The sequence below is a fragment of the Lissotriton vulgaris genome, chromosome 10 (assembly GCF_964263255.1).
Source record: "Lissotriton vulgaris chromosome 10, aLisVul1.2, whole genome shotgun sequence".
In the NCBI taxonomy this organism is placed as follows: Eukaryota; Metazoa; Chordata; class Amphibia; order Caudata; family Salamandridae; genus Lissotriton; species Lissotriton vulgaris.
Window position 1 is genome coordinate 35306945 of NC_141698.1, and position 25015 is coordinate 35331959.

Below are 25015 nucleotides of genomic sequence, written 5' to 3' on the forward strand. Positions count from 1 at the left end.
CACAGGCACTCCCCAAGTATGAGCTGGCTACAGGCACTCCCCAGGCATGAGCTGGCTACAGGCCCTCCCCAGTCATGAGCTGGCCACAGGCACTCCCCAAGTACGAGCTGGCCACAGGCACTCCCCAAGTATGAGCTGGCCACAGGCACTTCCCAGGCATGAGCTGGTTACAGGCACTCTCCAGGTATGAGCTGGCTACAGGCACTCCCCAGGTTTGAGCTGGCTACAGGCACTCCCCGAATATGAGCTGGCTACAGGCACTCCCCGGGCATAAGATGGCCACAGACACTCCCCAAGTATGAGCTGGCTACAGGCACTCCCCAGTATGAGCTGCCTACAGCCACTCCCCAGTATGAGCTGGCTACAGGCACTCCCCAGGCATGAGCTGGCCACAGGCACTCCCCAGTATGAGCTGGCTACAGGCACTCCCCAGATATGAGCTGGCTACAGGCACTCCCCGAGTATGAGCTGGCTACAGGCCCTCCCCAGGCATGAGCTGGCTGCAGACACTCCCCAGGTATGAGCTGGTTACAGGCACTCCCTAGGTATGAGCTGGCCACAGGCACTCCCCAAGTATGAGCTGGCTGCAGGCACTCCCCATGCATAAGCTGGCTACAGGCACTCCCCAGGCATGAGCAGGCCACAGGCACTCCCCAGGTATGAGCTGCCTACAGCCACTCCCCAGTATGAGCTGGCTACAGGCACTCCCCAGGTAGGAGCTGGCTACAGGCACTCCACAAGTATGAGCTAGCTACAGGCACTCCCAAGTATGAGCTGGCCACAGGCACTCCTCAGGTATGAGCTGGTTACAGGCACTCCACAGGTATGAGCTGGCCACAGGCACTCCAAAGGCATGAGATGGCTACAGGCACTCCCCAGGCATGAGCTGGCTACAGGCACTCCCCAGGCATGAGCTGGCTACAGACACTCCCCAGGTATGAGCTGGCTACAAGCACTCCCCAGGTATGAGCTCGCCACAGGCACTCCCCAGGTATGAGCTGGCTACAGGCACTCCCCAGGTATTAGCTGGCCACAGGCACTCCCCAAGTATGAGCTGCCTACAGCCACTCCCCAGTATGAACTGGCTACAGGCACTCCCCAGGTATGAGCTGGCCACAGGCACTCCCCAGCTATAAGCTGGCTACAAGCACTCCCCAGGTATGAGCTCGCCACAGTCACTCCCCAGGTATGAGCTGGCTACAAGCACTCCCCAGGCATGAGCTCGCCACAGGCACTCTCCAGGTATGAGCTGGCTACAGGCTCTCCCCAGTATGAGCTGCCTACAGGCACTGCCCGGGTATGAGCTGGCTACAGGCACTCCCCAGGCATGAGCTGGCTACAGGCACTCCCCAGGTATGAGCTAGCCACAGGCACTGCCCAGGTAAGAGATGGTTACAGGCACTCCCCAGGTTTGAGCTGACCTCGGATCCCCCTGGCACTCCCCAGGTATGAGCTGGCTACAGGCACTGCCCAGGTTTGAGCTGGCCTCAGATCCCTCAGCACTCCCCAGGTATGAGCTGGCTACAGGCACTCCACAGGTATGGGCTGGCTACAGGCAATCCTCAGGTGTGAACTGGCCTCAGACCCCCCTGGCACTCCCCAGGTATGAGCTGGCTACAGGCACTCCACAGGTATGAGTTGGCTACAGGCAATCTTCAGGTGTGAACTGGCTACAGGCACTCCCCAGGAATTAGCTGGCTACAGGCAATCCTCAGGTATGAGCTAGCTACAGGCACTCCCCAGGTATGAGCTGGCTACAGACTCTTCTCAGGTATTAGATGGCCACAGGCACTCCCCAGGCATGAGCTGGCTACAGGCACTCCCAGGCATCAGCTGGTTGCAGGCACTCCCCAAGTATGAGCTAGCCACAGACACTCCCCAGGTATGAGCTGGGTACAGACATTCCCCAGGCATGAGCTGCCTGCAGGCAGTCCCCAAGTATGAGATAGCCACAGGCACTCCCCAGGTATGAGCTGGCTAAAGGTACTCTCCAGGTATGAGCTGGTTACAGGCACTCCCCAGGTATGAGCTGGCCACAGGAACTCTCCAGGTATGAGCTGGCTACAGGCACTCTCCCGGTATGAGCTGGCTACAGGCACTCCCCAAGTATGCGCTGCCTACAACCACTCCCCTGTATGAGCTGGCTACAGGCACTCCCCAGGTATGAGCTGGCTACAGGCACTCCCCAGGTATGAGCTGGCTACAGGCACTCCCCAGTATGAGCTGGCTACAGGCACTCCCCAGGTATGAGCTGGCTACAGGCACTCCCCGAGTATGTGCTGCTTACAGCCACTCCCCAGTATGAGCTGGCTACAGGCACTCTCCATGTATGAGCTGGCTACAGGCACTCCCCAGGCATGAGCTGGCCACAGGCACTCCCCAAGTACGAGCTGGCCACAGGCACTCCCCAAGTATGAGCTGGCCACAGGCACTCCCCAGGTATGAGCTGGTTACAGGCACTCTCCAGGTATGAGCTGGCTACAGGCACTCCCTGAATATGAGCTGGCGACAGGCACTCCCCAGGCATGAGCTGGCCACAGGCACTCCCCAAGTACGAGCTGGCCACAGGCACTCCCCAAGTACGAGCTGGCCACAGGCACTCCCCAAGTATGAGCTGGCCACAGGCACTCCCCAGGTATGAGCTGGTTACAGGCACTCCCCAGGTATGAGCTGGCTACAGGCACTCCCCGAATATGAGCTGGCGACAGGCACTCCCCAGGCATGAGCTGGCTACAAGCACTCCCCAGGTATAAGCTCGCCACAGGCACTCCCCAGCTATAAGCTGGCTACAAGCACTCCCCAGGTATGAGCTCGCCACAGGCACTCTCCAGGTATGAGCTGGCTACAGGCACTCCCCAGGTATGAGCTGGCTACAGGCACTCCCCAGTATGAGCTGGCTTCAGGCACTCCCCAAGTATGAGCTGGCCACAGGCACTCCCCAGGCATGAACTGGCTACAGGCACTCCCCAGGTATGAGCTAGCGACAGGCACTGCCCAGGTATGAGCTGGTTACAGGCACTCCCCAGGTTTGAGCTGGCCTCAGATTCCTCTGGCATTCCCCAGGTATGAGCTGGCTACAGGCACTCCCCAGGTGTGAACTGGCCTCAGACCCCCCTGGCACTCCCCAGGTATGAGCTGGCTACAGGCACTCCACAGGTATGAGCTGGCTACAGGCAATCTTCAGGTGTGAGCTGGCTACAGGCACTCCCCAGGAATTAGCTGGCTACAGGCACTCCCCAGGAATTAGCTGGCTACAGGCATACCTCAGGTATGAGCTAGCTACAGGCACTCCCGGTGTATGAACTCTCTACAGGCACCCCCCAGGTATGAGCTGGCTACAGGCACTCCACAGGTATGAGCTGGCTACCTGCAATCTTCAGGTGTGAGCTGGCTACAGGCACTCCCCAGGAATTAGCTGGCTACAGGCAATCCTCAGGTATGAGCTAGCTACAGGCACTCCCGGTGTATGAACTCTCTACAGGCACTCCCCAGGTATGAGCTGGCTACAGGTACTCCCCAGGTATGAGCTGGCTACAGACTCTTCTCAGGTATTAGATGGCCTCAGGTCAGCGCTTACCGCAGTCTCCCATCTTCACTCCTCTGGTATGATCTCACCTAAGAGTCCCACAGCCAATCCCTATGCATTAGATAGCCCCAGGACCCTACAGGCACTCCCCAGGTATGAGCTGGCTATAGGCAATCCTCAGGTATTAGATGGCCTCAGACCCCCATGGCACTCCCCAGGTCAGAGATCGCTGCAGTCTCCCATCGGCACTCCTCTGATATGAGCTCACCTCAGAGCCCCACAGCCACTCCCTGTGCATGAGCTTACCTCCGTACCCTACAGGCACTCCCCAGGTATGAGATGGTTACAGGCACTCCCCAGGTTTGAGCTGACCTCGGATCCCCCTGGCACTCCCCAGGTATGAGCTGGCTACAGGCACTGCCCAGGTTTGAGCTGGCCTCAGATCCCCCAGCACTCCCCAGGTATGAGCTGGCTACAGGCACTCCACAGGTATGGGCTGGCTACAGGCAATCCTCAGGTGTGAACTGGCCTCAGACCCCCCTGGCACTCCCCAGGTATGAGCTGGCTACAGGCACTCCACAGGTATGAGTTGGCTACAGGCAATCTTCAGGTGTGAACTGGCTACAGGCACTCCCCAGGAATTAGCTGGCTACAGGCAATCCTCAGGTATGAGCTAGCTACAGGCACTCCCCAGGTATGAGCTGGCTACAGACTCTTCTCAGGTATTAGATGGCCACAGGCACTCCCCAGGCATGAGCTGGCTACAGGCACTCCCAGGCATCAGCTGGTTGCAGGCACTCCCCAAGTATGAGCTAGCCACAGACACTCCCCAGGTATGAGCTGGGTACAGACATTCCCCAGGCATGAGCTGCCTGCAGGCAGTCCCCAAGTATGAGATAGCCACAGGCACTCCCCAGGTATGAGCTGGCTAAAGGTACTCTCCAGGTATGAGCTGGTTACAGGCACTCCCCAGGTATGAGCTGGCCACAGGAACTCTCCAGGTATGAGCTGGCTACAGGCACTCTCCCGGTATGAGCTGGCTACAGGCACTCCCCAAGTATGCGCTGCCTACAACCACTCCCCTGTATGAGCTGGCTACAGGCACTCCCCAGGTATGAGCTGGCTACAGGCACTCCCCAGGTATGAGCTGGCTACAGGCACTCCCCAGTATGAGCTGGCTACAGGCACTCCCCAGGTATGAGCTGGCTACAGGCACTCCCCGAGTATGTGCTGCTTACAGCCACTCCCCAGTATGAGCTGGCTACAGGCACTCTCCAGGTATGAGCTGGCTACAGGCACTCCCCAGGCATGAGCTGGCCACAGGCACTCCCCAAGTACGAGCTGGCCACAGGCACTCCCCAAGTATGAGCTGGCCACAGGCACTCCCCAGGTATGAGCTGGTTACAGGCACTCTCCAGGTATGAGCTGGCTACAGGCACTCCCTGAATATGAGCTGGCGACAGGCACTCCCCAGGCATGAGCTGGCCACAGGCACTCCCCAAGTACGAGCTGGCCACAGGCACTCCCCAAGTACGAGCTGGCCACAGGCACTCCCCAAGTATGAGCTGGCCACAGGCACTCCCCAGGTATGAGCTGGTTACAGGCACTCCCCAGGTATGAGCTGGCTACAGGCACTCCCCGAATATGAGCTGGCGACAGGCACTCCCCAGGCATGAGCTGGCTACAAGCACTCCCCAGGTATAAGCTCGCCACAGGCACTCCCCAGCTATAAGCTGGCTACAAGCACTCCCCAGGTATGAGCTCGCCACAGGCACTCTCCAGGTATGAGCTGGCTACAGGCACTCCCCAGGTATGAGCTGGCTACAGGCACTCCCCAGTATGAGCTGGCTTCAGGCACTCCCCAAGTATGAGCTGGCCACAGGCACTCCCCAGGCATGAACTGGCTACAGGCACTCCCCAGGTATGAGCTAGCGACAGGCACTGCCCAGGTATGAGCTGGTTACAGGCACTCCCCAGGTTTGAGCTGGCCTCAGATTCCTCTGGCATTCCCCAGGTATGAGCTGGCTACAGGCACTCCCCAGGTGTGAACTGGCCTCAGACCCCCCTGGCACTCCCCAGGTATGAGCTGGCTACAGGCACTCCACAGGTATGAGCTGGCTACAGGCAATCTTCAGGTGTGAGCTGGCTACAGGCACTCCCCAGGAATTAGCTGGCTACAGGCACTCCCCAGGAATTAGCTGGCTACAGGCATACCTCAGGTATGAGCTAGCTACAGGCACTCCCGGTGTATGAACTCTCTACAGGCACCCCCCAGGTATGAGCTGGCTACAGGCACTCCACAGGTATGAGCTGGCTACCTGCAATCTTCAGGTGTGAGCTGGCTACAGGCACTCCCCAGGAATTAGCTGGCTACAGGCAATCCTCAGGTATGAGCTAGCTACAGGCACTCCCGGTGTATGAACTCTCTACAGGCACTCCCCAGGTATGAGCTGGCTACAGGTACTCCCCAGGTATGAGCTGGCTACAGACTCTTCTCAGGTATTAGATGGCCTCAGGTCAGCGCTTACCGCAGTCTCCCATCTTCACTCCTCTGGTATGATCTCACCTAAGAGTCCCACAGCCAATCCCTATGCATTAGATAGCCCCAGGACCCTACAGGCACTCCCCAGGTATGAGCTGGCTATAGGCAATCCTCAGGTATTAGATGGCCTCAGACCCCCATGGCACTCCCCAGGTCAGAGATCGCTGCAGTCTCCCATCGGCACTCCTCTGATATGAGCTCACCTCAGAGCCCCACAGCCACTCCCTGTGCATGAGCTTACCTCCGTACCCTACAGGCACTCCCCAGGTATGAGCTGGTCACAGGCACTCCCCAGGTATGAGCTGGTCACAGGCCTCGACAAACACTCTCCAGGTAAGAGTTGGCCTAAGGAACCTACAGGCACTCCAAATGTATAAGCTGGCAAGGGGCCTCTATAGGCACTCCTCAGATATGAACCAGCCACGTATACCTACAGGCATCCCAAGGTATAAGCTGGCTTAAGGCCCGTCTAGGCACAAGGAAGGTATCAGCTGGCCTGAGTTCTCTACAGATATTCCCCAAGTATGAGCTAGCCTCAGACCCCTGCAGACACTACCCAGGAATGAGCTGCCCTCCGGGCCCCACAGGAACCTCCAAGGTAGGATCTGGCAGCAGGCCCCTGTAGGCACTTCCCACATATGTGCTGGCCTCAGATCCCTACAGGCACCACCATGGTATGAGTAGGCGACAGGCCTCTTAGGCACTTCCCACATATGTGCTGGCCTCAGATCCCTACAGGCACCACCAAGGTACGAGCAGGCGGCAGGTCCCTGAACGCACTAACCAGGTATGAGCTGGTGTCAGGCCATAGAGATGCTCCCCTATTATAAGATGTCCTTAGAGCCCTAAAGCCACTCCCGGTGTGAGCTTGACATTGTTCCAGTGCTTCAAGAGATATTTTGGGGACAGGTCACTTGAGTTTGCAACTCCAAACTTGAAAATGCAAACAATTTTCTCTAGTGCAAAAGTTTTTATGAATATTTATAAGACTATAGAGGCATACAAAAAACTATCACTGAAACAATGGATACAATTTGCAAGCACTGTATATTTGTTGCATCAGACATAAAATATATAATTAATAGCTCTGCCATAGTAGCTAAAATAAAATAAAATAATGTCTGGGGCTACCAAGTAATTGAGCATGGATGTAAGAAAAAACATTACATAGATTATATAATGTTGAATGAAAGGGTAATAACATATGTATCCAGAGTCTCTCACATCAAAGGATGTGTAAAAAGAGGCTTGGAGTTATTAGCAAAAGACGGGCCCAACCAACCTCATGACTTATAAATAATGTCCCTTTCACCATTTTTGGGCAGATGAAGGATTTGTATTTTTCCAATGACAGTGATTGACTTAATTGGCAATGAAGCCAAATAGTCTCCATCTGTGTTTGCTACTAAAGAAATAAGAGTTGTGGATTTGCATATAACAACATTGAAGGAAAGAATTGGAAATTGAGCTTTAAATGATTTGCAATTACATCCCAGACTTAGTGCCAAAACGTAAAACTAATTGCACAATTATAAAGTGTGTCAATGAAACAATCACACTCTTACAATGGCAGAAACTAGGACTATAAAGAAATGTTACTTTAAATAATTTAGAAGGAGTCTACAGACAATTATATAATATAAGCCTATTAGTCTGACACAAAGATACTGATAATCAACCTCAAATTTTGAATAGCCAAACATTTCTTCATTGATCTATGGAAATTTCAATATTAAAAACAGAATTCCAAAAGTCACACATTTTGTGTAAATTCCTATAATTAGGCCAAGTTCATTTTTATATACTTTGTAAATATTAAGAAATAACTCTAAATCAGAACTTTTAGCACAGGGAATAAAATTGTTATCTGTATTTAAAAAGTGTTATATAGTAATTCATTTTTATGATACTCTGAAGAGGAAAAATTAAAAGTTTATTTTATGAATTCAAAATGGAACCAAACACATTGCCTTGAAATATCTCTTAAATATAGAAAATACGTACATTAATCCAGACTTATCAAAATGATATGGACTTTATTAATTTTAAATACACTAATAAGCTTAAAAGATACCTTTTAAAGCATTTATACTATTAATAATTTAGCATCAATTTTAAGTAAAGCATTTTTGTATCTGTTATACCGGGGGATAGTTTCAAAATGTAGCTATTAGAGATGGTTAAAACTGTGGTAAAGAAAAGAGGTTGCTTAAATTGTGCTCCAATAGGACCCATTTAGGTAATGGGGAGAGGAGTTGACCTAACGGCTAGGGCGGTCGACCTCGAATCTAGGGAACTGGGTTCGAGTCTCGGCAATGACGCTGAACATCCTGTGATTCTGGGCAAATCACTTAATCTCCCTGTGCCTAACAGAAATGAATGTGCCCTCATGTAAAGCAACTGGTGCTATGTAAAGCGCTCTGATACCAGATTTGGGTCACGTTCGCGCTATATAAAAAAAAAAAAAAAAAGGTAAATCAGTGCTTTGAAACCATAATGAGCGGAGTGGAACTAAAATAGCAAAAAGATGCCTGAAAGACCTCCATCACCATCATATTTAATAGTCTCTTAGGTTCTATAATTAATATAGGAAAATGTCTAATTACAAATACATTTAGTAATCAATGGATTTAAAGCATTGAAAAAGTAGAAATAAAACATCGTGGAAACATGGAAATTTTAGATAAAATTTCCACAATAGAAAGCAACCATTTTTTTTATTGAGCGTAAAAACACAGCAGACATATTTTGACCAAGGTACATACAACTGATAAAATTCCAAAATCTCCAATCTCATATTAAAACTAGACAATAAATAGATCAAATTTCATCGTCCATTCGTACACAATAACTATAATAAACAGGATATACAGAAAAAGATAAAATCTATAAAATATCAAGTCACATATTTAAGTCATGTAAAAAAATGGAAAGCGCAAATTCATATATCATTTTTCATAATGTGCAAAACCAGCATTCTGCGTAGCAGCTCGGTGGTAACGTGTACCCCCTTCCTCAAAGACCTGTGTAAAACCAGACAGTAATTAGATCAAATTTCATCAACCATTTGTACACAATAAATATGATAAACAGGATATACAGAAAAAGGTAAAATCTATAAAATATCAAGTCACATATTTAGGTTGTGTAAAAAAAAGGCAAAATGCAAATCCATATATCATTTTACAGAATGTGCAAAACCAGCTTTCCACATAGCAGCTCAGTAAGGCAACAATTTTTTAACAGAGTTAGAAAAAACAATTACAAAATATTTGACATCACAGGCCACCAAATAATACTAGTAATAAGCAGTGCATCAGGAGTCCAATAAACATTTAGGGGGTCATTATGATGGCGGATTCCCAGCATACTCTGGGCCGGCGGAAGCCACCGCCGGCCCGGAGTATGCGGGGAATCCGCCGAGGAGGCCTGAAAGACCCACCGCCACATTAGGATGGCTGGTGGGTCTCACAATCTGTCTTCCACTTTTCCGCCGCGGTCGGAAGGCGACCACGGCGGAAAAGCACTAACATGGCTGGCGGTGTCTATCAGACACAGCCAGCCATATTAGGATGTAGGGAAAGTAATGCTTTTCCGCGGCGGCTTTTCCGCCGTGGACAAGCTTACGGACATTCACTTTGGGGGCCCGTTGTGGGCCCCCTGGGTGAAGGTTGCGTGGGGGGTGCACATGGGGGGTACCTATGGTACCCCCCTGCCTTTGCGTGCACGAAGCGGCAGGCACCGCGCGGTGCCTGCCGCTTTGTGCATGCAAATGCACTGCTTTCATTATTTACATTGCGGCGGGTGCTTCTTCAAGCAGCACCCTCCGCAATGTAAAACATACAGGATGTGACCGCCAGGTTGGCGGTCACATCCTAATTGCCATGGAGGGACCGCCGCTGCCCATGCGGACGGTCCCTCCTACTCAGGGGTGGCGGACGGACGCAAGTCCGTCCGCCATCCTAATCGACCCCATAATGTGGAAAATCTGCTCTAATATTTAAGGTCTATCCGGAGACTTAAGCACAACTGTTGAAATGATATAGTATAACAGGAAAGGTAACAGGCAGATTGCCAATATACAGCAATACATTATCGGCTTATGTTGATCCTTTTTCTACTAAATCATTTATAGTAATCCTTTTATTTTTAATAGAGCTACGCATTAAGTATAATAATGGCTCAATAGCTAATAAACATAGGAGAGGTGAAAGGAGACAATCTTGCCTAATATCTCCTTATAAATGAAAAGGAAAGTAAGTAATGCCATTGATATAATTTTTTGCAGACGGGGAAGCACATATGCCTTAACCATAAGTACATTTGCCAGTTAACCTTATCAAATGTTTTTCAGCATCTAGAGCCAAGAAGAGTCTTAATTAATTCATAAAAGAAAGGACATAACAAATAAGCCTAGAATTATGAGTGGGTAGTCTACATTTCATAAAGCCTCTTTGGTCAGGCTGCCTTATAGAACTTAATATAGTAGTTTATATTATTGACAGAATTTCTTGCACACATTTTATACTCCTGGTTTATACGCGATATTGGGAGGTAATTGGAAACAGAAGTATGATCTTTATCAGGCTTGGTCAGATTTCAGTTAAGACAGATTTCAAGATCTTAGAAATATTCTCCAAAATGGTCTTCTGTCAATTGAGTTTGCAAACACTGGATCATTTCCCTTCTGTTAGGATTTGGCCCTACAAAAAGTAGTTGTTTATGAATGGTAGCCACAAACAATAAAGAAAGAATCAAGGAAACAAGAAAAAATCGGAAAGAAAGCAGGAAAAAGACAAAGAATAGAAGAAAGGAAGTTTAAGACATGGTGCAGACAGATCAGGGTTCTTGGACATGTTTCTTGGGGTCTTATAATTTTTGTAATTCACAGTGATGGCTGAGAGCTCAGAGCCTGGCCCCAATTCCACCCTTTGAGTATGCATCTGTCCCCTCGTATTGGTGACTAACTCCCGCTGTACTTTCTCCAGTCCGCCAGGTGTACCCGTTAAACCTGCAGTGGGTGGACAACGGGCATGGCCTGAACCATCCGTACGGTACCAGCAGCTGGCCAATGGCAGCCTACAGTAAGTCGCCACTACAGCAAGGCGGCCTGTCACTCTACCAGCCAACCTCTTCAGCACCCTCTACGCTTCCCTCCACCTCCACCCCTACTTCATCCTCTTACCACCCGGCACCCCACCTCCTCAGCCTGCTGCCTGTCTCGCCGAGGGACCTATCGCCGGAACTAAGCCGCGAGGACAAGGAAAGCACCAAGTTCCTGGAAACTCTAAAGACGGAGAGGATGAGTCCTCTGAACCCTGACCTATTGACCTTGAATTCTATGACTCCAAATGAGCTGAGCCATCATCTCCACCACTCCTACTGGGAGAGCTACCAGGACTTCAATGGCGGCTTCTTCCAGAGCTCAGGTGGGTCAAGCCGATATAGAGTGTTTATTGAGCAGAGGTGCGACAAGCCGAGGCAACGCCTCTCAAAGTAGGCAATTCTGTAGATTCGGCTTATGCATGGGACACATCACACACAGTTTGCTGCAGAATTTGCATACTTTACACACAAAAAAACTTTTTTCTATCTCAGACTTATCTAAAGTTACTTTAAAAAGTGCCACTCACGGCTCCGCGCAGTGATAGGCCTTTTGTAAACATTTCATGATTATGTTTTAAAAGCTGATTGCTGTATTCAGGTGCTAATGCTATTAATGCGGTAAAACATTTGCCCAGACTGTATTAATGTTGGTTAAAATTAGATTAAATAATATTGTCATGGAACATGCTGAATTATGCGACATATTTTTCATTTTCTAAAACATAACTCAGTCCATGACTGTAGCATGATTCCTGTGGCCATGGTTATGAAGAGGGCAGTTGTTGCATCTGCAGGAACCATCCACCCCATTCCTATCCTGCCGCCACCATACAAGGAAATAAGAATGTTATGGTGGTTCCGCAAAATTACTTGTTGAGGTAACATCCTTACTACTGTGCCCGCTTTAAGGTTTCGTGCTACTCCTGTAAGCAGCCTCCCCACCCTGCCTAGTTCAGACATCTCAAGACGTCACATATCAGTCATACATAGCACATAAAATCCCACATTGCTCTCTTGTCTTGTATTCCCTCATCTAAAATGTGTACAGCACACTGCACCTACCAGAAAATAGCCAGAACTTGATAAGCTACTTAAGTCAGGAAAAAGCTGCTCCGGGGAAAGCCGGTTGTGTCTTGAATCTGTAGCATGTCAACTCTTCCTGATGACAGTGGTCTGCAGTTAGTTCACTTTAGTTTTCACCGAGGTAATCTCCTAGTATCATGACGTTTCGTTTCTATTGAAGCTCTTGAGAAGAGTTTAACATTGTTAGGTGGTGCTGGTTTCCAATACAGATAAATATTTTAAATGGCTGTCCTGCTTACAATCAATCAATCAATCGAAAACTTTATTTCGATCACTGGGGATCATAAAAGTACATAAAGATTGGAAAATAAAATGGAAAATACAAGGACTGCATCTGCCTTAAAGTTAAGGAGCCTCGTTGAAGGCAGCCGCCAGTGATACATTCTGCACTGCTTTCGCTGAAGGTGGGCACAATTTCTGTTCATGTCTCTGAAAATTTTGTCTTTCAGGACCACTGGTCTGCATTAGGGGGAGGGGGGGGGTTGCAAGAAAATGTAGTTGGGTATTTTACAATTTGAAATGCTCAGAAGCATTTAAAGTCAGCACTACAGAACAAGATGAAGCTCCTCTGAAGCAATATTATTCAGGGCGAAACGTCATGATGTCAAGACATTACCTCAGTGAAAACTTAATCGTACTAACTGCTTGAGTGAATGGAGATTAACTTGTTGAAAGTTGATTAGTGCTAACAGCTTTATGAAGACTGGAACATGAAATGAAAACTGCAAATAGACCTACCACAGTGCTATGGGGCCTCATTGAAGACATACAGCTGTGATAAGTTCAGTGCTGCTTCGACTGAGTGTGCCTACAATTTGTTATGAAATGTAAATCCTTAAGACTTTCTTCATGGTAATTGCTTCGGTTTGCCTGTTCTGTAATACCTTAGGAGTGGCATACACATGATAGAATCGCCTTACTTTGTGCTACTTTTTATACCACCTTCTCTGCAACCCATCAAGCAGTGGTGATACTTAGAGCTGACATGTCCTTATATTTTCTTCAGATGCCCGGGAGTGTGTGAACTGTGGCGCCACCGCCACCCCCCTCTGGCGCCGCGATGGCACTGGCCACTACCTGTGCAATGCCTGCGGACTGTACCATAAGATGAACGGACAGAACAGGCCTCTCATTCGGCCGAAGAAACGACTGGTATGGATGGGAGAATGGTAGAGGCTGCGATATGGAAATGAGGGAGTGGGGTATGACAAGCAGTATGGTGCACTGCCTAAGGTGACCTCATGGTGTCTTTACAAGTACCAAAAAGGTCCTTAAATGGTACCAAGTAGAGACTCTAACCAATAACATGCTTGCTGAGTCCTAGGAAGAGAAGGAATATGGACTAGAAAGGGTCTTTCAGCAATGACCATGACATGAGTGAGCACAGAAAGTATTCTTTAAAAAGACAGGGGGCTTATTGACAAGCCCATGGCGTTGCCGGATGACCACTTTTTTTGACTCACCAGCGGCGCAGTGTGCCAGCCCATATTTGCAAGGCCACATAAAGCCACCCTGCGCAGCTTCTCATGGCCTTGTAATTACGGCCCCATTTACGCATTACTATGGGGCCAATTCAGAGAACTAACTTAAGACAAAATCCTAAACTTACTACTTTTGGTATTCACAGAAGTTAAGATTTTGTCTTAAGTTTGTAGGTGATGATTACATTCAAATAGGCCTTGAACTCTAAAGCTGGTGGCAGACACTGGTTTTGCAAGGCACTCAGCGGTTAGGTCTACACACCAGTAAGATACTGCTCACTGTTCATGCATTCGAGCCCCCTCTGGCCAATGGTCTCACACCAAGCCAAGCCTCTGCTTCAAATGTAAACACAGAAGTGCTGGCACTTGTTATCTCATAGTGTCTGTTTGCTACTGAAAAGTGCTGGTACTCTTCAATGAAAAGGATTGCTCTCCTTCTGGGAAGTGCTGGTACTCTTCGATTAAAAGGATTGCTCTCCTTCTGGGAAGTGCTGGTACTCTTCGATTAAAAGGATTGCTCCCCTTCTGGGAAGTGCTTATACTCTTCGATTAAAAGGATTGCTCTCCTTCTGGGAAGTGCTGGTACTCTTCGATTAAAAGGATTGCTCCCCTTCTGGGATGTGCTGGTACTCTTCGGTTAAAAGGATTGCTCCCCTTCTGGGAAGTGCTTATACTCTTCGAAAAAGGATTGCTCCCCTTCTGGGAAGTGCTTATACTCTTCGGTTAAAAGGATTGCTCCCCTTCGAGGAAGAGCTGGTACTCTTCGGTTAAAAGGATTGCTCCCCTTCTGGGAAGTACTTATACTCTTCGGTTAAAAGGATTGCTCCCCTTCGGGGAAGTGCTGGTACTCTCCGGTTAAAAGGATTGCTCCCCTTCTGGGAAGTGCTTATACTCTTCGATTAAAAGGATTGCTCCCCTTCGGGAAGTGCTGGTACTCTTCCATTAAAAGGATTGCCCCCCTTCTGGGAAGTGCTGGTACTCTCTCTTGCACATGACAAAATGTGCGTATACTTGGTACCTGATAGCACCGGCTCATTTAAAGCACTGCACAGTCCTCATTAGATAATTGTTGATATACAATACAATAGATTTTTAAAGCGCACAGCTACCTCGAATGAGGCGTCCCAGGGCTATAGGGAAGGATTTGCAGCTCCTTCCGAGCTCTTCATCAACAATTTCCCTTTGCCAGAGGCCTGGTCCCTGAGTGCCACAACAATAAACCTAGTTGTAACTGCTTTCGCTTTATCTGTTGTGTTTTCTCCAGATTGTGAGCAAGAGAGCAGGCACCCAGTGCACCAACTGCCACACCACCACCACCACGCTGTGGAGGCGCAACGCCAGCGGGGAGCCCGTGTGCAACGCCTGCGGCCTCTACTACAAGCTGCACAATGTAAGTGGTAAATAGTAAAGGCATAATCCAATACTGACGTCATCTGTGGTATGGCAGGCCTAGCCCACACCATCAGAGGGTCACCCAAGGCTTTGCATGAGTTACACAACATCTGAAGCACTGACCTCAATACCAAATAATGAGGATCTAAAAGGGCCAATGGTCAAGTGTTTACAAAAGGAAACATCCTTTACCCCTCAATTTTTACTCCACATAAACTTTTACAACGCAGGGCTTTACACTGCAAACTGTTACAACGCATTCCCCAAAGTAACGCCCCCCTGGAATTAGAATAGCAATTGCATTGTAATGGGGGATGCGTTGTAACAGAGTGTGTTGTAAAGCCCTGCGTTGTAAAAATGTTGCGGGATAAAAGCATGCAGGGTAACGTCATACAAACTTTTACAAAGAGTGTCAATTACCCTGATTGGGTGTATGAAGTTATTAATAGGTGAGAAGTTCAATGAGAAACAAAGGTCAGAAAAAGTCCAGTTTTTAGGTCTCCGTCTAGCGAAGGCTGCGCTTGCGCAGTCTCGCTGGGGAGAACTGATGTTTTCCAGAGTGGGGCTTGAACCCGCCCCTCTTCTCCATTGGCTGTCTTCCTAAACGGAGGCCAGCCATTGGAGGAGAGGGACGTCACTCAGTTTAAGCCCCGTCTTTTTGGGATTCAGGGTGTGTTTTTTAGGTTCTTTCTCTTTTCTTTCTGTCCTCTTCCCATTGGCTGGAATTTTACATTCCAGCCAATGGGAAGAGGAGAGAATGAAAAACACGCCCCCCAGTTCGAAAATGTCAGGGCTTTTCGGAGAGCCATTTCTGCTGGGCCACCGCCGGAAGAAGTAGAGAAGCTGTCGAGTCCTCCGCCCCAGCCGATAAGTGCTTGCTTTTCTGCCCCCCCTGTTCCTCGTTGTGCTCGCTTTTCTGCCCCCTAGTTCCTCGTTGTGCTCGCTTTTCTGCCCCCACCCCCCTGTTGCCTCGTTGTGCTTGCTTTTCTGCCCCCCCTGTTGCCTCGTTATGCTCGCTTTTCTGCCCCCGTTGCCTCATTGTGCTCGTTTTTCTGCCCCCCACCCCCCTGTTGCCTCGTTGTGCTCGCTTTTCTGCCCCCCACCCCCCTGTTCCTTGTTGTGCTCACTTTTCTGCACCCCCACCCCCTGTTCCTCGTTGTGCTCGCTTTTCTGCCCCCCACCCCCCTGTTGACTCGTGGTGCTCGCTTTTCTGCCCCCCGCCCCCTGTTGCCTCGTTATGCTCGCTTTTCTGCCCCACCCACCCCCCGTTCCTCGGTGTGCTTGCTTTTCTGCCCCCCACCCCCCTGTTCCCTCATTGTGCTCACTTTTCTGCCCCCCCCACCCCCCTGTTCCCTCGTTGTGCTCGCTTTTCTGCCCCCACACCCTCCTGTTCCTCGTTGTGCTCGCTTTTCTGCCCCCCCACCCCCCTGTTCCTTGTTGTGCTCGCTTTTCTGCCCCCCACGCCCCTGTTGCCTCGTTGTGCTCGCTTTTCTGCCCCCCCACCCCCTGTTCCTCGTTGTGCTCGCTTTTCTGCCCCCCACCCCCTGTTCCTCGTTGTGCTTGCTTTTCTGCCACCCCACCCCCCTGTTGCCTCGTTGTGTTCGCTTTTCTGCCTACCCCTGTTCCTCACTGTGTGTGTGTGTGGCTCTGTGTGTGTGGGGGGGGGGCGTTGTGTGTGTGTGTGGCTGTGTGTGTGTGGTGGGCTCTGTGTGTGTGTGTGTGGTGGGCTCTGTGTGTGTGGTGGGCTCTGTGTGTGGGGTGGGCTCTGTGTGTGGGGTGGGCTCTGTGTGTGTGTGTGTGGTGGGCTCTGTGTGTGTGTGGTGGGCTCTGTGTGTGTGGTGGGCTCTGTGTGTGTGTGTGTGGTGGGCTCTGTGTGTGTGATGGGCTCTGTGTGTGGGGTGGGCTCTGTGTGTGGGGCTCTGTGTGTGTTTGTGTGGAGCTCTGTGTGTGGGGGGGATATGTGTGTGTGTGGGGGGGCTTTGTGTGTGTGTGTAGTGGGCTCTGTGTGTGTGGGGGGGCTCTGTGTGTGTGTGGGGCTCTGTGTGTGTGGGGGGGGGCTCTGTGTGTGTGGGGCTATGTGTTTGTGGGGGGCTCTGTGTGTGTGTGGGGCTCTGTGTGTGTGGGCGGCTGTGTGTGTGTGGGGCTGTTTGTGTGTGTGGGGCAGTGTGTGTGTGGGGGGGCTGTGTGTGTGTGTATGTGGGGCTGTGTGTGGGGGGGGCTATGTGTGTGTGTGGGGGGGGGCTGTGTGTGTGGGGGGGGCTGTGTGTGTGTATGTGGGGCTAAGTGTGTGTGTGGGGCTGTGTGTGTGTGGGGCTGTGTGTGTGGGGCTGTGTGTGGGGCTGTGTGTGGGGCTGTGTGTGGGGCTGTGTGTGTGGGGTTGTGTGTGTGGGGGGCTGTGTGTGTGGGGGCTGTGTGGGTGTGGGGCTGTGTGTGTGTGTGTGTGTGTGTGTGTGGCTCTGTGTGTGTGGGGGGCTCTGTGTGTGTGGGGGGGGGGCTCTCTGTGTGTGTGGGGGGCTCTCTGTGTGCGTGTGTGGGGGGGCTCTGTGTGTGTGGGGGGCTCTCTGTGTTTGTGGGGGGGACTCTGTGTATGTATGTGGGGGGCTCTCTGTGTGTGGGGCTCTCTGTGTGTGTGGGGCTCTCTGTGTGTGTGTGTGTGGCCCTCTGTGGGTGTGTGGGTGGATGCAAATGCAATAGGTCTCACATTTGCGAGAGATTAAGCTATTGACATTGTAAGTGACAATGCCATTTATTTATCTGTTTTCAAAACCAACACGTAAATAAAAATGTTGTCATTTACAATGCCAATAGCTCTAACTTTGGCAAAGGCGAGACCGTTGCATTGTAAATGCTTGTTTGTAGAAGTAAGAGGAGGAAGCAGGAACAGCTGCTACACTGCCCAATAGGTAAACACAATTGGGGACAGCTAGAGGCAGGGCGGGGAGGGGCTGAGGGCACCACACAGTGTGTGGTGAAGGGCCAGGCGCAGGCAGGGAGGGCTTTCACTTTGTTTCTGCTATACTAGGTTTAAAGTCCCTCTGGCTCTCATGCCAGCCGCCCTTATGTCTGCCTCTGATGTGGGAGATTAAGGATGAGCCATTCTCTAATGGGGAGTTGCATTATGAGATATAAAGAAAATATTGTGCCCCCCACCTCGAGGTATTAAATTGTTTGGTTGGATGACAACCTCTTTAAAGGACCAATAGCTCCACCAATGTATTAGTTAATTCTGGTTTGAAAGATGTGTTCGGGAGAGGCCAAGATTGGCCTGTAACTAAGAAGGTTCTCCTGTGCTCACCCTCTCTTTTGTAGATATTTTGCCAGCCCCAGAGCTGCTGTGAGAGTATTGTGTGTCCCCCTATTTTTTAATAGTGAAATGTGGGAGGTGGTATAAGGGGGAGACAGAGAGTGACAGACTGCCAAGGAGACCTCAGGTTGGCATGCCATCTCCTGGGGCTCGGGGGTGCGGCTGTACCACAGCTCCCTGCCTCTGGCAGCTGCTATCTTAGCTTTAAAGTCTCTCTAAAGTTTGTCCCTATTTATGCTGGGAGGTGGAAAATGAATTGAGTGATAGACAGATAGGATACCAAGAGGGCGTTGGGTGCAATGGTTTGGTAGAGCTCCAGAAGCAGTGGTGCCTGTCTCTGATAGCTCTTGGCTTTGGCGTGCTGCTCTCATAAGTTTATTGTCTCTCTCTGAGTCATGTTGGTCACCATCAGTCCGTCTCTGAGCTTTCTGGGAGGTGATATAATGGAGTGATGGAGAGCGACAGTCTGCCATGAGGTTCTCACCTCAGTCCACAATCGCTACATGCCTTCTCCCTAGACGCAAACGGTTGCCTTGGAGGCAGGGGTGGACTCTGGCTGGCTGGACCCACTGCATCTCAGAAAATTGCCCTGGTAGATATTAATTTGAGTTGTCTTTTGCAGGTAAACCGCCCGCTGACCATGAAGAAGGACGGGATCCAGACCCGAAACCGCAAAGTCTCCAGCAAGTCTAAGAAGAAGAAGACTTCGGAGGGCTCCTATGACCTGTACAAGCCCCTCACCGAGGACCAATCAGTGCACTCCATGAGCCAAATGGTGCTTTCCAGCCACATGACCTCCATGAGTCACTTAATGCCGTTCAGCCACCCATCGCACCTACTGGCCTCTCCAACTCCCCTTCATCCTCAGATGGGCCTGGCCTATGGCCACCATAGCTCCTCTGGGATTGTGTCTGCCTTGGGCTAATGGTACCAAAACCTTGAGTGATGAACTCTTTCCTGAGCCCCAAGGTGATTGAAGACACATGAAGTACACAGGTCTTGGGTTGATGGATTTCTGCTCTTCAGACAATGACCGAGGCAGGCGTGTTCTCACCTGAGACTTGCTCCTCGCAGGCAAAGACCTTGGATGCCACAAGAGAGGCAGCCTCACTTGGCTTCCTAAGGGCAGCAGCCATCACGCCTTCAAAATTGTACCAGAAGAGAGGCTGATTTGGATGTGGTGGGCCACCTACTATGCTTACCATTTAACAACCAACAACTTAACTTAATCAAAGAAGTGTTTCTTCTTTTAGTGTCTTATTTCCCCTCAATTTGGAAATTCAAATGCCTTCCCTCAGCATTGCCAATGGGTGCTGCACTCAGAGCCGCTTCCATTCAGTAGACCAGAATGTACTTTTCAGAACGCACAGCAAGTCAGCAAGGAACGCCGCAACTCAGGGTCCTAGTCTACAAAGTCAGAGCCTTAAAGAAGAGAGTCTACTGCTCCACTGGCTGGTAGGGATACATCCCCCCTGCTCTGTCCCACTGGTACTCAGGCAGCATGACCATCAGCCTTTAGTGCACCTTCTACCATGAACCGTCATCCAAGAACATCTAGCGCCCACTCTAGACTTCCGGCGAACCCTGGTCTACCCACGAACTGGAAGTGTGATGGATCGAGCAAGTGCGAGAGGCACACGTGGCTCGAAACTGCTGCCCAACGCTATCTAATCTGCCTTCATACAACCTATTTGTGCATTTGCACAACCCATTGGATTACTCCTACTCTGTAGAGGGGATCCAGGGTTTTACGAGCGCCATGGCTTGGATGCCGCATTCACCATGGAATGTTGTTGTTTTGTGATTTCTTTGCAAACAAGAGCTGGAATAGACTAGAAACAAAACATTCAGATCTGTCAAGTTATGTCATTTTGGGTAAGAATTTTCTCGCCCTTCCAAGCCCACGCCCCGGGTGTCTATACAGGAAGTCAGCCGCGCCATGAATCACGCCTCGCCCCTTGCTGTGGTAACATTGGGCACCCTGGCAGTGCCTGGACACTTATCGCCTAGTCCTGCCTCCTTGAGAAGCAACAGGACCCTCCAATCAGGAGCACAATGGAGTGGTCTAAACCAACCAAGCAAGGAGAGGGGGGGGCAACTTTTTTCTGTAGTGACATTTACTTTTTATGCGGAACCCCAATTCTCACTAATTTGGAACCTGGTCCCTAAAATCTATTTCGTAACATAATCCGCCGTTTGCCTCTCATTTCTGGCTGGATACCCTGGCAACCTTTTTAGTTAGTTGCTAAATGACCATTCTGCTGTGGCTGTTTTGAATCCGTGGCGCGTGCAGAGACATCCAACAGGGTCGACAGGCGCCATTTTGTTCACGGAAGCCCGCCCTCTGCTGTGTGCTTCATTGAGGCAGAGGGCACTGTATGAACTGGCTGACTGTAAATACATGTTTTTGCTGGGACTGCAAGGTGCAGGCAATGCGGGGTGGGCGAGCAGAAAACTGTCTGACTGTCTGCGTTCCAGGACAGACTTCTTCACGGACCAGGTCCAGCAGTGATTCGTTGTTTATCGTCCCATGAAATGCTGTGAGGGCGGGCCCCAAGGTGACCTCTCTACTTCCGGGTGCAGTTTCTGTCATTAAGGCGTCAGTTCCCCTATCCCAGCTGTAACTGCTGCATTGTATTCAAAATATATATTCACATTATGCCGTGTTTGCCTACTTGATTCTCCCTTTATAAGAAATTAAAATCTTTTTTATATTTTATTGTTCTTACTTTATATCTGCTGCGTCAACATTTCAAAGAGAAACATATTACAGCAGCATCTGTGACATACATGCATCAGCTAAAAAATAGGTTGATTACAGACGTTTGTCTAAGATAACGTTGGTTTCAGGGGGTCAATTGACCATGTCTGCAGTTGAGCTTCACCAGGACAAAATATTACCTAAATATATGACGTATAATTATCTACGCATATTTACAGCAAGGCGAGAGTATTCCTCGCCAAGTTGTCTGTATGCATGTGGCATGCATTCAGTTGTAACAATTTATGGGTAAAAGCGTCACCAAGGTCAAAGATCGGTTCATGTCACCATGGTAATATGGAGTGGGCACTCAGACCAGCATGGGCACTGCCCGCTTCACTAACAGACTCTAGCTGGGTTTGCCACTGTCCAGACAGGCCACCACCGAACACATTGGTGCAGTGGCACCAAGGCCCTTTCGCAACAGGAACCCACTGCACCCCGATTATAGCTTCCTTTAACTACCCAGCCAAAAGACAGGGGGACCATTTTTCTCGCTTGCATTAGGGCCCATGGCACCGTTGCCAAACTGCTGAGCAAGCGGCTACAAAATGCAAGCTTCTCTCACTTCCTGTTAACTGCAGCAGGTGAGCGAGTGCGTGCATAAAGAGAATGTACACTCTTGCCACTTATGTTGAACCAGTTCTGGTGCTTGATGTGTGAAGTAAGGATGGTCGCACTACAGCTGCTGTCTGTATCATTCCAGCTCTGTGTGTGTAGGAGGGTATACCAACATATGAGGTATTAAATATATTCCTACAGAAATATCATATGCAGAATATTAACTACCACAGTGTTGTGAAGCTAAGAATACATTCACTGAACTTAACTCCACATTTCTGTATTGTGAAAATATATATTTATATCTTCAAGGTTTGCTGCCCGGGCTGCACCTGTTCTGAATGTGAGAGAAGCTTGTCCTCCTGCTGCCCGTGCTGCGTCTGTTCTGTAAGTGAGAGAAGCTTGTCCTTCTGCTGTCCATGCTGCACCTGTTCTGTATATGAGAGAAGCTTGTCCTTCTGCTTCCCGTGCTGTGGGTGTTCTGTATGTGAGAGAAGCTTGTCCTGCTGCCCGGGCTACGTCTGTTCTGTATGTGAGAGAAGCTTGTCCTTCTGCTTCCCGTGCTGTGGCTGTTCTGTGTTATGTTAAACAAATTTGTAAGGCGCAACTAACACCATTAGGTTTCTCTGTATGTGAGAGAAGCTTGTCCTGCTGCCCGGGCTGCGTCTGTTCTGTATGTGAGAGAAGCTTGTCCTCCTGTTGCTCGGGCTGCGCCTGTTCTGTTTGTGAGAGAAGTGTGTCCTTCTGTTACCAGGCTGCGTCTGTTCTGTATGTGAGAGAATCTTGTCCTCCTGCTGCCCGGGCTGCGCCTGTTCTGTATGTGAGAGAAGCTTGTCCTGCTGCCCGGGCTGTGTCTGTTCTGTATGTGAGAGAAGCTTGTCCTCCTGCTGCCCGGGCTGCGCCTGTTCTGTATGTGAGAGAAGCTTGTCCTGCTGCCCGGGCTGTGTCTGTTCTGTATGTGAGAGAAGTGTGTCCTTCTGTTACCGGGCTGCGCCTGTTCTGTATGTGAGAGAAGCTTGTCCTGCTGCCCGGGCTGTGTCTGTTCTGTATGTGAGAGAAGCTTGTCCTTCTGTTACCGGGCTGTGTCTGTTCTGTATGTGAGAGAAGCTTGTCCTTCTGTTACCGGGCTGCGCCTGTTCTGTATGTGAAAGAAGCTTGTCCTGCTGCCCGGGCTGTGCATGTTCTGTATGTGAGAGAAGCTTGTCCTTCTGCTGCCCGCGCTGTGTCTGTTCTGTATGTGAGAGAAGCTTGTCCTTCTGCTGTCCATGCTGCACCTGTTCTGTATATGAGAGAAGCTTGTCCTTCTGTTACTGGGCTGCGCCTGTTCTGTATGTGAGAGAAGGTTGTCCTTCTGCTGCCCGCGCTGTGTCTGTTCTGTGTGTGAGAGAAGCTTGTCCTTCTGCTGCCCGCGCTGTGTCTGTTCTGTGTGTGAGAGAAGCTTGTCCTTGCAGCCCGGGCTGTGTCTGTTCTGAATGTGAGAGAAGCTTGTCCTTCTGCTGCCTGGGCTGCACCTGTTCTGTATGTGAGAGAAGCTTGTCCTTCTGTTACCGGGCTGCGCCTGGTCTGTATGTGAAGGATGCTTGCACTTCTGCTTCCGTGCTGTGGCTGTTCTGTTTGTGAGAGAAGCTTGTCCTTCTGCCCGGGCTGCGTCTGTTCTGTATGTGAGAGAAGCTTGTCCTTCTGCTGCCCGGGCTGCGCCTGTTCTGTATGTGAGAGAAGCTTGTCCTGCTGCCCGGGCTGTGTCTGTTCTGTATGTGAGAGAAGTGTGTCCTTCTGTTACCGGGCTGCACCTGTTCTGTATGTGAGAGAAGCTTGTCCTGCTGCCCGGGCTGTGTCTGTTCTGTATGTGAGAGAAGCTTGTCCTTCTGCTGCCCGGGCTGCGCCTGTTCTGTAGGTGAGAGAAGCTTGTCCTTCTGCTGCCTGGGCTGCGCCTGTTCTGTATGTGAGAGAAACTTGTCCTTCTGCTGTGCGGGCTGCACCTGTTCTGTATGTGAGAGAAGCTTGTCCTTCTGTTACCGGACTGCACCTGGTCTGTATGTGAAGGATGCTTGCACTTCTGCTTCCGTGCTGTGGCTGTTCTGTTTGTGAGAGAAGCTTGTCCTTCTGCTTCCCGTGCTGTGGCTGTTCTGTATGTGAGAGAAGCTTGTCCTCCTGCTGCCCGGGCTGCGCCTGTTCTGTATGTGAGAGAAGCTTGTCCTTCTGCTGCCCGCGCTGTGGCTGTTCTGTATGTGAGAGAAGCTTGTCCTTGCAGCCCGGGCTGTGTCTGTTCTGTATGTGAGAGAAGCTTGTCCTCCTGCTGCCCGGGCTGCGCCTGTTCTGTATGTGAGAGAAGCTTGTCCTTCTGCTTCCCGTGCTGTGGCTTTTCTGTTTGTGAGAGAAGCTTGTCCTTCTGCTTCCCGTGCTATGGCTGTTCTGTTTGTGAGAGAAGCTTGTCCTTCTGCTTCCCGTGCTGTGGCTGTTCTGTATGTGAGAGAAGCTTGTCCTCCTGCTGCCCGGGCTGCGCCTATTCTGTATGTGAGAGAAGCTTGTCCTTCTGCTGCCCGCGCTGTGGCTGTTCTGTATGTGAGAGAAGCTTGTCCTTCTGCTTCCCGTGCTGTGGCTGTTCTGTATGTGAGAGAAGCTTGTCCTCCTGCTGCCCGGGCTGCGCCTGTTCTGTATGTGAGAGAAGCTTGCCCTCTGCTTCCCGTGCTGTGGCTGTTCTGTATGTGAGAGAAGCTTGTCCTTCTGCTGCCCGTGCTGTGGCTGTCTGTATGTGAGAGAAGCTTGTCCTTCTGCTTCCCGTGCTGTGGCTGTCCTATATGTGAGAGAAGCTTGTCCTTCTGCTTCCCGCGCTGTGTCTGTTCCGTATGTGAGAGAAGCTTGTCCTTGCAGCCCGGGCTGTGTCTGTTCTGTATGTGAGAGAAGCTTGTCATTCTGCTTCCCGTGCTGTGGCTGTTCTGTATTTGAGAGAAGCTTGTCCTTGCAACCCGGGCTGTGTCTGTTCTGTATGTGAGAGAAGCTTGTCCTTGCAGCCCGGGCTGTGTCTGTTGTGTATGTGAGAGAAGCCTGTCCTCCTGCTGCCCATGCTGCGCCTGTTCTGTATGTGAGAGAAGCTTGTCCTTCTGCTGCCCGGGCTGCACCTGTTCTGAATGTGAGAGAAGCTTGTCCTTCTGCTGCCTGGGCTGCGCCTGTTCTATATGTGAGAGAAGCTTGTCCTTCTGTTACCGGGCTGCGCTTGTTCTGTATGTGAAGGATGCTTGCACTTCTGCATCCCGTGCTG

At 50.3% G+C, this 25015-nt stretch overlaps 1 protein-coding gene across 1 annotated transcript in view; it reads left to right on the plus strand.

The window, feature by feature from the left end:
• Positions 1-21093, plus strand: part of GATA1 (GATA binding protein 1) — a 121594-nt gene extending 100501 nt beyond the window's left edge. The window contains exons 3-6 of the mRNA XM_086940368.1: positions 11057-11497; positions 13264-13409; positions 15003-15128; positions 19057-21093. Coding sequence (XP_086796494.1) covers positions 11057-11497; positions 13264-13409; positions 15003-15128; positions 19057-19359 — 1016 coding nt within the window. The 3' untranslated portion in view covers positions 19360-21093. The remainder of the gene's footprint in view (positions 1-11056; positions 11498-13263; positions 13410-15002; positions 15129-19056) is intronic.
• The last annotated feature ends 3922 nt before the right edge of the window (positions 21094-25015 follow it).